This window comes from Vidua chalybeata, chromosome 5, assembly GCF_026979565.1.
Source record: "Vidua chalybeata isolate OUT-0048 chromosome 5, bVidCha1 merged haplotype, whole genome shotgun sequence".
NCBI lineage: Eukaryota > Metazoa > Chordata > Aves > Passeriformes > Viduidae > Vidua > Vidua chalybeata.
Window position 1 is genome coordinate 66,038,716 of NC_071534.1, and position 13,466 is coordinate 66,052,181.

At 45.6% G+C, this 13,466-nt stretch overlaps 1 protein-coding gene across 3 annotated transcripts in view; it reads right to left on the minus strand.

The window, feature by feature from the left end:
- Positions 1 to 1,239: 1,239 nt before the first annotated feature.
- Positions 1,240 to 13,466, minus strand: part of CAMK1D (calcium/calmodulin dependent protein kinase ID) — a 207,892-nt gene continuing 195,665 nt past the window's right edge. The window contains exons 9-11 of one of the 3 annotated variants that reach the window (XM_053942987.1): positions 12,970 to 13,057; positions 12,318 to 12,456; positions 1,240 to 5,164 (exon numbers count right to left, since the gene is read on the minus strand). In XM_053942987.1, the coding sequence (XP_053798962.1) occupies positions 5,163 to 5,164; positions 12,318 to 12,456; positions 12,970 to 13,057 (229 nt within the window). In that variant the 3' untranslated portion in view covers positions 1,240 to 5,162. Of the gene's footprint in view, positions 8,969 to 12,317; positions 12,457 to 12,969; positions 13,058 to 13,466 lie in introns of all 3 variants that reach the window. The other 2 variants (XM_053942986.1, XM_053942985.1) reach the window with 2 other exon arrangements.

Consider the following 13,466-nt stretch of genomic DNA (forward strand, 5'->3'; position numbering starts at 1 on the left):
TGAGGAAGTTTTCCTGGCTGACATTTTAATTTCATGGTGAAATGTGGGATAGACCTTTATCTACTGTAAGTGCCAAATTTGAGCTAAATCCAGCTAACTTATACACAGGTGGGAATGAGGTCCTTAGTGTGAAAGGATTGTCAGAGTTCAGGCTTATGTCACGTGGGAAGACTGCACGGTCTTTCTATAGGATCTGCTGCTCCTCCTGACTCTGCAAATCATGTGCTTGTGCCTCACCGTCACACACCACCTCCAACACCTCCAGGCAGCATTTTTGTACATGTATGTACTTTTCCAAAGGTGTATCTTGCCATGGATGTGCTTTTTCTGGAGCACAAATCGAAGGTTATCTTACCTGTCCTGGTACAACCCACCATCAAAACGTAATTCTGAGAACACATCTGCTCACCACAGCTTTCAAATACTTACCATGTTGGTTCTGGGGGTTGTTCATTCACAAAATAAAAGCTTTATAAGTAATATGCCTTTCTCTTTATATTGCTGTGAGCTGGCCATCATCACTGCTGTTTGTTTCAACTCTGTTACTGAACCAGGTGTCTAAAATTACCTAGCTTTGGCCTCAAGCACAGGCCCACCTCCCTGCTGGGCATGTTCGTTTTGCCACCTATTTTAAGGGGGGAGGAATTCTTGTGTGGCAGTGAGTGAAAACCAGACGATAAGAAACAACAGTGGAGAAAAATAGGAGGAAAAAATGAAAAGCAAGTCATAACACACCCCAGGAACATTGTCTGGAAGAAAATTAAGCCAATGATGGAGCACACTCAACAGTCTTTGGAGAGCACAGCTGACTGCAAAGGGGCTCAGAAATTCTCACTGACGAAAATCCTGTCTCCTTTGATGATTCCCACCACAGGCTGTGTAAGTCGCCAGCACCAACTCAAATGTGCAGCAGCCTCAAACAAGTACATGTCCTTTCCCCAGCCGTACACAGATACTCTTAGAACCCAGGAGACAGCCATGTCTCCCTATGTTGACATTCAACGCTATTTCCATCGACAGCTTTAGGAAAAATACAAAGGACAAATCATCCTTTCTATTCATTTCCCTATGGAGTGAACTGGGGAGAAAGAAAATCTCCTTATTCTCTTTTGGGACGTAAAGGAACATCATTGCATAAAACACAACAGGGCAGTGGAGCAGCCACAGAAATTATTCACTCCCTTTCTTGCACGTGGGTGGAGATTCATGAACTCAAAATCATCAGACTTCACATCAGGCTGATTTAATTGGATTTATTGGAGGAAAACAATTAGTCATCCCTTTAAATTGTCATTATGATAGAAATCTCGATATGTATACATGATTGTCAAGGCAGAGAACCACTTGCGATGTAGCCCCATTAACAATTTGCAGAACTGCAAACTCATTACGCAGATAAAACTTTTGCAATGCCTTAATACATGCATGGAGTAAATACACATTCTCCCTTCTTTTTTGGACATGGATGCTGTTATGAACTTGTTATCAATCACAAGACCTGCAATATTAGGCACACTGACATTCCTTGATTAAGATTAAAGCCTTTGTAGAAAACATGCTTGCATTTTCATTAGAAGTCAACTGAGGGATGTTTTGCAGTTGGGGATATTTGGGGAGTCACTATTCTGGGCAGACTAGGCTCTTTTTTCCCCACTGTTTTCTGGCTCAAATAAAATATCTATCTTAAAAAAGGCCCAAATGGGCCAAAATATTGTTTCTCAACTACAGGTCAATGTACACCACGTCACTGATGTTGTGTTGACCAAAACATGAGTCGCACCAACTGAGCTGCAACCTTGCACACTCTTCACTTTGGGGGTCATGCTTGATCTAATAAGACTCAGCATGTGTGATGCCATGCTGGGCTCAGGGGATGCAAGATGAGAGATGGAAAAGCTCAGAGCTGCTCCGAGCAACCCCCTAGGAGCTCCCACCCATCAGGAACCACAGCACACATCCACCTCCTCGTGGAGCCTCACACCAGGTGCTGCCTCAGCAATCTGAACTCAGGCTGGTTGACAGCTGTAACTGATGGTTTGTTGTGCTGCCATACAGTGATTTGGCAATGGCACAGCCCTGGCTGAGCACCAGCCTTGAAGTGGGGCTCAAGGACTTCTTGGTGTCTCTCACCATGGAGAATAATTTCCAAGGACTATGCCACCAGCATGATGCTTGCTCCCCAGGCCTGCTGCTTGGCATGCCCTTGCCAGGAACACAGAGCAATTCCCAGCTCCTTCAGATGATTCTGCTTTGAATGTTGGGAATTCAAGGGTTTTCCACACAGCAGCCACTGAGGAACTGGGACCAAAGGCCTGGTGATGCCCACAAGAGGTTTGGGCTGGAGCAATCCTGTACCCTGCCTTGGAAAGACCAGCACAGATGAAAATGGGTCAATGACTAAGGGAAGAGAAGGCAAGGGCATGGTTTCCATGTGGAAGAAGGAAAAGTACTACACCAAACTCTTCCATGGATAAATGGTATCACCTGGAGGTTCAGGGATTAAATGGTAGTATTTAGGTGGTGATGCTTTGGAAAGGATGGGATAGTTTAGCTCAGCTCTCTGCCCTATTTTGTGCAGGCAAAGAATCACAGCATCTTGGTCCCCAAAATGCAGTTCATTCTGCAACAGGTGAGAAAGAACTATCTTACAGGAAGAGAAAAATACTAAGAATTGAGTGAACCAATCTGAATTTTCACTAGGAAACCAAAAGAAAAAAAAAAAAAAAAAAGAGACACACCAACATGTTTCTTGGCAGCTCTGAGTCAGTGACCCAGGGAAGGAATTTTTGATTCGGATCAAACTTGTAACTGTTGTATTAAAAAAGGGATTCTCACCTCCCCAGCTCCCTGCTTCTGTATCTCTGTATGTGACTGCTGCCTAATTTTAAGCTGCTCTGGATGGTGACTCTTCCTGTACATGCTGCAGAGCACTCAACAGAAAGACAAAATACATTACCAGGCTTTGCAATATCTTGTTTACAAAACATCAGCTTTTGCATTTACTTAACAATGGATTTTGAGTTACAGATACATTGAGTCATTTAAAAGCAATATATGGAAGTAATTTCCTCAGAGAGAAGGTTGGGTTGAATGTGGATAAAGAAAAGGCTTGGGAAATACAGAACCAGTGAACAGCAGTTTAATACATGCAGTGCAGTATCATGCATTTATTGGACAGTTGATGCCATCATTAGTTCAGCAGTGTTTTTTCACAACGCTTGCGAGCACACATGCCCTGATTCCACTCTGGAGTATGGAAAAACTGTGAGAGCCATTCGACTGACCTTAGCATTTATGAAGAGGAGGGGGGAAAAAAAGCTACCTGGACAGATAAGTGGCACTATTTGTGGTGGGCAAGGGGACTTTGAAATCCAGAGTCCAGGCTATAGAGCCTCTATCCTCTGCTACAAACACTATTTACACAGCTTTGACCCAGCCACGCAAAGTCAGACCAAAAAACCCGGACCAACTCCTGATGACCCACCGGAGGGATCTGTGATCCCTGGGTCCACAACGCGCACGTGCACACACAAAAACACTCGTGTGTCACAGAGAGCAGAGCACCCTGCAGACAGGCTGGGGAGGCAGGACCCTGCTGCAGGAATGTGAGGGAAAACAAAAGGGATTGGGTAAAACTTGCTGCTGGGCATGAAATCTGGGATGACTGATTTACCAGGGGAAATAAGAGTTCATGCAGTGTTTGTGAGCAGGTTGCTGTTCCCTCACTCAGCTATTGCTGACAGTGATTTGCCAACTAATCCTCCACTCTTGGTCTTGATGCTGTTTTCCTTGGATACCGTAGACTCCATGTGTGTTTCTGCTTTTTGCTTGAATGAGTATTGGTGTTTCTGGAGCAAATAAGCACAATAAGAAAGGCAAAACATCCTTCCCATTAATAATTTCTGGAATGCATTTACCCCCTCCCCCCCCGCCATTCAGACAGGTAAATATTCATGGCAGCAAGAGCAGGAATAATTGCATCAAATGAGAATTTCCATATGCTGAATGGAAGCTACTTCTGTACCTTGGGACTAAGCCTAGAAACTTATTTTGCCAGTAGGTGAATCCCCTTATTCTTTGGAAAGAGCAAAAGGAACAGGCTATAGCCTGCATGATCTTGCTGGCAAAGTCAGTCTGGTGTTTTTATCTGGTGCTCATTCAGTGCTGCTCAGGGCTGGAGCTGTTATCACAGGAGGAAGTAATAGCACAGGTTTCCCTAGAGCTGATCTTGTTAATGCCAAGTTCACATCAAAGGGCAATATCCTCTCTGCTTGCCAATGGCTGAAAGCTATCTGGCTTTCTCTGGCAGTTTGCTTCCCTAAAAATAGGAAGGGGACAACCTTGGGGCCAGCTGCAACTGCATTTCATGGGCAGCCTGGAGGCCCATGTTCTGGTTTGCAGAGGGTTTGGGGAGAAAAGCCTTAGATCAGGGGTTATGCTGGCCCTGGGACAGAAAAAACCCTTAGGACAAGACCTGAATTTCATCAGAACCAGGCAGGGACCCAAAATAACTAGTAATAAAAAAAAAAAATACTGTCAATAGCCATGAAGGTATGCAGGACACATGCACAGCAGAAACCCCTATTCATTACCTACAGCAGAACTACATGGAGATGTCTACCAGTGGGATCACACCCCTTTTTGTGGTTTGATTCGTGTCAGGAATGAACCAAATTTCTTGGTTTTATTTCAGCACCACAACCATAACACACACACAAGGCATAGGTAAAATCCTACCTTTTTTTTTTTTTTTTTTTTTTTTTGTACCCACTATTCTAGTGGCACCTGTACAACAGCAACAAGGACAGAGGAGACAGCAGCAGCAGCAGAGTGACACAGTCTCAGGAAAGCAACACTGCCAGGTTTTCCCCACACTCCTACTTCCCCACCAGGCGTGTTGCAGGGCCAATATCCATTTTTGTGCTGCAGAAGGGGTGATCCAGCAGAGAGTTAGGATGCACTGGGAATGAAGTCACATGCAAAATCATCAGCAGAAGCCCTTGCCACTGCAATACTGACTTTCAGCTCGCAGAGTTCACGGGCAGCCTGTCCTCACAACTTCTTCTGCAGGCTAAGGGGCCAGCTGGAGCTTTTCTGGATTTTTTTTTGTTTTGTTTTCCCAGCAAGAGCACTGCTGTTGACATCAGAGATGGCCTCTGTGACTCTGGAGGTAAAAATCAACAATCAAAGCTGCAAGCAAAGAAAAAGAAGGGGAAGGAGCTGAGGAAAACGAGTTACAAAGGAAAAACCCATTGGTACCAGTAAAGCAGAAAAGGGTAACAGAGTCCAGGCTGAAGTCCTCATGCAAGCAGCAAATCACAGATTGTTTAGCAGGACAGTTCATTGGAAAAGAGCCCAGAATGATTTTTCTACCTAGTCCTTCATGGCAAGGCCAGCTGGGGATTTGTTTTGAAGCTTCTACTGTGGGGTTATTCGGCTGTTCCCCCTATGCCCACATTATTTTCTCTACCTTTGCATTCTCCTGTGAGAGTGGCTGAGCAGAAGTGGGCTGGGGCAGGGGAAGGACATGCAAAAGCACTGGAGCATCCCTGGTAAGCAAGGCTGGAGTGTTTGCCCTAACAGGCTGTGCTGCCATGGAGCAAATGTCTCCCCCACAGATCTGGCCTGGGTGCTGCCAAGTCACCCCTGTTAACAGATTTACCCAGATTTAAACTGAGAAGTTTTAACCAAGTGATGCTTCAGGAGAGGTCTCTAAGCATTTGGTGAACCTGGGTCAGGTCTCCAGCTGTGTTTCACTGATACCAAAGAAGAGCTGCCCACCACCAAAACTGTAGCAGAAAGAAACAATTTTGCTCTTAAGTGCTTCTGTTTTTTTATCTTATGATCCCAGCAGTTGATAGCAAGCCACAGAGAATGATGATAAATTACACAACCAAGGCAGAATATTACTTGCAGAAACAAAACCAAATCACACTAATTCCAACAATGGAAGGAAAGAATACACCTCCCATCAAAAAAAAAAAAAAAAAAAAAAACCACACAGAAAGCACCCAGCAAGGAGGGGCAGCCAGTGCATGGGCACCCCCCATCTGCAGGACAGCATGTCTGCCTTTGCTCCTGTCACTGCTCTTTGTTTTGGAGATGGAAATCCATTTGCTTTTCTTTTTTCTGCAAGATTCATTTGGACGCTGTATTTTGATCAGTGGCCACAGCAACTGCTGAGGTCAAGTTCAAACCAGACCTCAGGTTTCAGAAGAGGAGGCACAGAGGGAACATTTGAGCCCTAACCTTTAAAAATGCTCTACAGAGACAAAACTATTCCCTAACTAAATCCTACTTTTGGTTGCACATGTGTAAATGTGGGGAACTCCACTGATGCCAAACTGGGAGACTGTCTATTTACAACCTGCAACTGGAGCAGAATAGGGCCAGCTGTGCTTATGAATCATGGGGGTGCAAAATACCTTGAATTTCTTAGGGTTGGAGTCTCCCAAAACTAAAACTTCCTTACTCAGGCTGGTAAAATAAAGTGGCCTTAGACTGAATTTAAATTGTGTTCTACTTGTGTTTTGATGCTTTTGCAGCAAGACATAAAGAGCTCAGATGTAAATGATAATAAAAAGTGTATGGTGGCAATGGCCAGGGTGTGGGGACAGGAGTGTGACTTGCAGCAAGGAGGTCCCATGACCTTCAGTCTGCCCAAATCTTGGTCAGAAGTTTTCACTGTGGAAATTATGAGGAGTATTGCTGTAAGCCCCCAACAGTTTAGTATCTGCTATCTTTCCTAAAATGAGAAATTGAGGTTAAAGCCTTTCCTGTGTGAGCATCCATGCCAGCTGCAGCACGGTGGGGTGCACAGGGTGCACATGGGGCTCACTCAGATGTGCCACAAACCTCTGAAAACAGGGAGAAACTTAACACAGAGGAAGCTAGAGAAACTTGGTGCAACAGCTCCAAGTGCCACCGAAGGAGAGGCTATTTCAAACAGAGTCAGTGCTCACTGCCACCTGCCTTTCCAGCTTTTCTCTTTGCCCCAAGGTTTTGTTTTTTTTTTTTTTTTTTTGGTTTTTTTTTTTTTTTTTTTTTTTTTTGTTTTTTTTTTTTTTTTTGGTATGATGGATGAAATCCCTCTGCCATGTGAAGCCAACCAACCAAAGCTGGAGCAGGATATAGAAGTCTTGATGAAAAATACGTATCTTATGGCTTTTACCAGCACAAGCACTGTTGCTTGATACATTCAGCTCTGTCTGTGACTGGCTTTCACAATTTCTTGTGCAGGATAAGTGAGGCAAGTGTGGTGACAGAGCACACTGCAGGGAATTGTGCCTCTGGCAGGGATGGACCTGTCTGGGATGTGAGGGGCTCAGAGTGCCCAATGAAGGGCGTCTGCCTTTGCCACCTGCCTCCCCTCTCACTTTCTCAAAGCAAAATCAGATGAGAATTTCATTGAGGTAACCTGGAGGGAGCCCTTCAGCAAATTGAGCAAATTTGCTCCCCTCTCTGTTTCAAGCTGCTTTAATGCACAGCAGCACAGCAGTTTTGGTGGCTGTTCCTGAAAGATGCACCAGCACAAAGAGCCTGGGGAATGCATGCATTCAGTAATTAAAAAATGGGTAAATTTGGCTTGCTTTGGTATATGAGCTCCTGGGGAAGAGGGAGAGCCACTGCCACCACTGTGCCTGTGCCTTTCAGCGAGGTGCTGCTTTCCCAGCTGAGCACTCCTTGTCAACCCTCAGCCAGACCATCGTGGAGCTACACTACACCAGATCCTGCATTTTGCACCCAAGAACCTGCCAGTGCTTTACAGAGGGCTTCAAGCACCCCTCCTCTCCTCTCCCTACTTTTGGCTATTCTGGGAGGTGCTGAGCATCAGCGATGCCAGGCAAAGCCCCAAGGAGCTGTGCTTGCTGGGAATCTCTCTCATGAAGCCCTTGGGCTGGATGCACACCATGCCAGAGGCCACACTGGGGGGAGGCTGGTGAATTAAATGTCTTGCTTGAGGACAGCACAGCAAATCAGTGGCAGAGGATGATGATTCCCACCCCTGTATCTTCCTTTTTTTTCCCTCTGCTCACAACACACAGCGCCTCGAAGGAGATGGGGGCTGCAGGATGAGACCGTGCTCTGTCGTTTCCCTTGCACAGCTCTGGTCAGCTCCTGCCTGACTCCGTGTACCTGCCTCTCTTCTGATTCCCAGCATGACAGGAATGAGGCCAAGGATGAGCTGACTCCCAGCTGGAGGCAATTTAATTCTCCCCATGGCTTTCAAGGAGGAGGATGGGGGGAAAGCAGCAGCTTCTTAATTTGAGCAGTAACAGCTCTGCTAAAGCCAGACAGATTTGCAGTCCTATTTGAGGAGCAAGAAATGGCATGCCATTGAAATCCTCCCAAGCTGCAAAGTTAATGCCAATTCCTACCTACAGAAATAGCTATCCCCCAGCAAACTGGAAGAGGGACATTACTTGAAGTAATTTTTAAAAGAAAAAAATATTCTTAGGAAAGTATTTCTATTTAAATAATCCAGTTGAGATGTTTGTAGTTAATGGAAAAAAATACAACATATACTGTTACCTACACTGAGAAAAGAGTAAATCACTGGGGAAAAGAATGAGTGTTCATTAGTTAGAACATTGCTAGACTCACATACATATATATATTTATATATATATATATGTATATATATATGTACAGCACCAGAGACTGTTAGATTCCGTTCCTCCTGGAGTCATTGCAGTTTGTGATAAATGAAACATTTCAGAATTGCAGTATAAAATATGGCCATAAAAAAAAATCTTCTTTCTTCTAGTCCTTGGCCGAGCAGGGCGGGACGGCCGAGGCCGCCTGCCAGCCCCGCCCCGCCGCCTGCCCGCTCCTCGCCCCGGCGCTCACTTGCTCCCTGTGTGCACTGTGGTCACTGTGGTGGCTCTGGGTCTCCGGTCCCCTCCTACCGCAGAAACGCCTGAAGAAGCAGATGAAACAAAACTACAGAGAGTGGATGGAGACATACCTAAAAGGAAAGCCAGAAACAAAGTTAGAAATGTTATTTTTGGAGGTGGGAACTTGGGCAAAGCGGAGTTTGTTTCGTAGCGCGCTATGGAGCGGAGAGGATTGCGGCTGGAGAAGGGGCTGTTGCTCTTCCTGCAGTGTTGGGTTGGCTGGGTACCTCCACAGGGCATCTTCTGCCCATGGTCATTCACCTACTGCCACCAGCAGCAGTGCACACACATCTCACAGGGACTCAGGCCCAGTCTCAGTATAGGTTCAGCCACATCAATGTCACAGTTCCAGGGCTGAAGACAAAGAGTTGTGGGGTTCAAAAATCCCTTCAGCATTGTACTTGCTCAGAATAATTTCCTCTTGGGCATGTTAAAGATGATTAAATGTCTCACCACGGCCACCTAGCTAAACGAACAGACTGTGCACCTGGGCTGAACACAGTTCCCTGGGCATCCTGGGAAGCTGCTGATAAAGTACAGTGGGTCAAATTCACTGCTGAGTTCCAGTAAATCTAGAGGGAATGTAAATTTGTGTGACTTGGACATCACTCTAGTGACAGCTCACTTTGCTCCAGGCTTTGCTGGGATGTCTCCAGGACTTCCAGCTGAGACGTAGGTTGAGGTGAGGTTGAGTATCTCTTGAGTACCAGTATTCTGGTGCAACAAAAGCTGCTAGGTGGGGACCTGGCATGGTCACCTTGCTCTGACAAGATGCAGGCTCAGAGTGGTTAGAAATACAGTTTATTTTTCCAGACTGGTGAATAAAGGATGGATGAAGCCTATATTAATATATTCTCAGACTGAAGTTTGACATGACCTTTTGACTCTTCAAGATCTTTTTGATACTTGTTGGGACTTTTAACTACTTTTCCATGCTTCAAGGAGGCATTTCAATCTCAAGGATGACTATGCTGTACCTATACTTGGCCAGATTCCATTTCCCATTGACATTTGACAGCTTGGCATCACACTGCAATTTATCTAGTACATTAAAAATATAGAGTTCTAGGATCTATAAATAATCTAAGCAGTCCAATCATGACTAAATTGAATAAACCAGCCATGGACTGAGAATCAGGCCAATACACTTGAGAAATCCTGACTGATTCCCTTAGGGATCCCTTCCTGTTTCCTGACAGCTAGCGTACTCCAGCCTAATGCCTGATCTCTGCTCTGCCCTACTACAGAGGTTTTGGATGCAGCCTGACATAATCTACTGTCAGGCAAAGGCTGTACTTAATTATCTTCAATGATGTGAAATTGCTGCATTTGAAAGTATTTGGAGAGTTCAAAAAGTGTCTATTAATAGCATCAGGCAGCATTCTATTGTGCAATGGTGGCACAGCTGGATCATGTAACGTGCTCCATGGGATCTTTCTCATGCAAGGAGTCCGTACCCAGAGAAAACTGATGAGAAATAAAGAGGTAGGAGAGAGACCTCAGAGATTTCCTTTTTCCTATCAGGAGGTATTGGGTGGAATGTATTTGTTATGTCAGATCCTTCTTAACTCCTTGCATTTACTGCTGGCTCTCCTCATTGGTTCTCTGGGGCTCCAGCATCTCCTAACTCTTTAAATTATTTCTTTGAAGAAGGAAAGCTCTTCTGCATTGTCTGCCAAGCTGGACTTAACCTGGGATGCTTGGAAATCTTCTAATATTTTTCTGCCTTGTATTTCTGGCATGTAAAAACTCATCCTGTCTTAACACATCTGGTTTAATCCTTCATGTCCTGGTTGACTTCACCACTGCAAAATATGGTTGGATTCTGCACAGGGTTCTGTAGTCATTAAACAGATTTTTTTGCCTTCTCACCCTTTCTGTTCACACATGTTTTAACACTTTTCAGACTACTGATTGCCATTAATTAACACCATTTGAGATTAATCAAATGGATTGGTGGAGATTAATCACCCACCAGTTTAACTGCATTAATCACCCACCAGTTTAGCAGCAAAGCATTCAACAGATGCTCTAGACTTGACTGAGGTCCAGCCTTGCCATACTGCAACAGGAACCAAAACCAAGGGATGTTTCTCCCACACTGGGGGTTTTCTACATTGCTGCATGGCCAGTGCATGGTTGGAAGTGTTGGAGGATGGTCAGCATCACTCCTTTGCAGGTGCCAGGAGCACGGTGATGCTTTTTTGGCAGCAGCTGTAGGCTTTGACACTGAGCATCACAAACTGGACACTGGGTATGAATCCCCACCAGGCCCAGTATCCAGAGGGAAGGGAGCTCTCCCCTGGCTCAGCCACAGCACAGGCTGAAAAAGCATCTCACAGAGTACCCAGAAGGCAGAACCCCCCTGAGCTGTGGGGGAAACCGTGCCCATGGCAGCAAGAGGAAACAGCTTCCACACAGAGCCACCGGGACTGTGGCTGGAGGCATGTCCTCAGCAAGGAGCAGGGGGTGCCAAGCAGGGGTGGCAGAAGCAGAGAGCAGCATTATCCAAAATCCATCCTGACCAATAGGTTCTTTCAGCTCCAGGACAGTGCAAGGTACAATCTAGAAATAACTACTTCAGTCCACAGCAAAGCATTCCTTTTCAGCATTGCACTTTAAAGTAACCCCCCAACTGTAAAGTCCACATCCCTCCATTTCATTATATAAAATATCTACAGATGGACAGGAGAGAAAGAAAGAAATGCTCAGAAGCGAGAGAATAAACAGGCTTCATTGCAAAGGATGCATTTCTGTCTTCCAAATAATCTCTTTGCTGTCATGTCCCCTTCCCTGGCATTCAGAAAAAATATACATCCCAGACATCTGAGTCCAGTGGGCAGCTTGCAAATATCAATTATAGCACAAAACAAACATGGCAGAGTGCAAAGTCACACAGTGGTGCACAGAGTCTGAACCCTGCTCAAACAAATGAACCTCTTTGTGCAGGAGCTTAACTTGGCCTAGGAAGAGAGAAGCTGGGTCTGACTGGCAGGATCAGTCTTCTCCACGGAAATGGAAAATAAGGCAGTTTTTACAGAAAAATGCTATATCATAATACTCTAAACTCAAACATAACCAGTTTGAGTAAACTTTTTCAAATTTCAACCAAATACAAAACTTTGTTGCTATGGGGATCTGGGTCTTTTTCCCAAGCAAAAGCCCTTTTTCTCCACAAGAAACTGTGATTTTCTCTCAAAAATCACCAAGCCAAAACCTTATTTTTTTTTAGTGCATCGACTTTTCCAATTGCAACACAATTTTTCTGGCCAGCCAAAAACGGCCCGTTTCAAATCCTTATTTTAAACACCTGCTTGCACAAAGCCAAACCTATGGGCAGCGAGGACTGCAGCCTGGGGGTCAGGGGAAAATGGGGATGCCGTGGATTTGCTCGGATTTCCCTGGATGCTGGCTACTCACAGTCTTTCCGTGTGGCTGCATCGGGGAGCGGCGTGGCGAGGCTGAGGGTGCTGGACACGCTGGCGCTGGCGCTGTCCAGGCTGCTGCCGAGGTGTAGCCGCCTCATGTGCCGCACGACTGCCGTGGCATTGAACGCTTGCTGCAGGAAAAGAGCAGGAAAGAAATCGAGAAGAGAAGAAGTTGGAGGCGGAAGGGTTACTTGTGTTCCTCTTCTGGCTGCTCAGAGTGCCAGAAGGGAATAAGCCTGTTATCTTTCAAGTTTTCCCCAAATTCAAAACTAGAAAGTGCGTTATCAAACCTTTGTTGTCCTAGTGCTCAGCTGGGATGCAGCAGCCTACAAGAAAGTCGTATTTGACAAATCCATCCTTGCCCCAACAAGCATTTCTTCATGTCCCTGCATGGTGCTGACCCCACTCCACCAAAAACCACAGGTGCTTTAGCTACGAGCAGCCCCAGCCCCATTTCTCACGCTCTTTATGTTTGGTACTTGTCAAACACCATCCTGTATAAGAGGCCCTGCAGGGTCATGTAACCTAAGCCTGGACCAACCATTTTGACCACAATTTTGGGCTACAAAAGCACTGCCCTGCCGCAGGGGTGGCCGTATGGCAGAGCTGTGAGTCAGTGTCACCCCTCAGGACAGGTCACTTACTCTCCATTTGCTTTTTGCAAAGTTCTTCCGGATCTGAGCGCTGACCGACTCGTGGATGTTTTTGTTGAGTGCTGTATCTCCAGCGATCCTGAAATGGACAGAGCAGGCACATTTTAAGAGATCTTTTCCTCCCCTTGAATACTCTTACTTTTCCCCCTCAGCGGAGAGGCTGCTCCCAGGTGTGACTGCACCTGCAGTGACAATGATTTCATTCACAGACAGGCTCAAACTTCCCATGGCTGTCTCTGCTGGCAGCTGTGGTGGAAAATCTGGGGCAATAAAAGCCAGTGTAGATAAGGTTTGTAAGTCTGGCAGCTACAAAGAGGTATGGGCTGATTTTGTTGGTGCTTGGCTGTTTTCTATCACCATTACAGCCCCAGATGAAAACATTCTACTTTTTTTTTCTTTACATCCAAAGACTTAACATCAACAGGCTGAGACTACTTTTAGCTCAGCTATGCAGAAGCTTCCAGAGGCACTCCAACCTGTCTGATTTC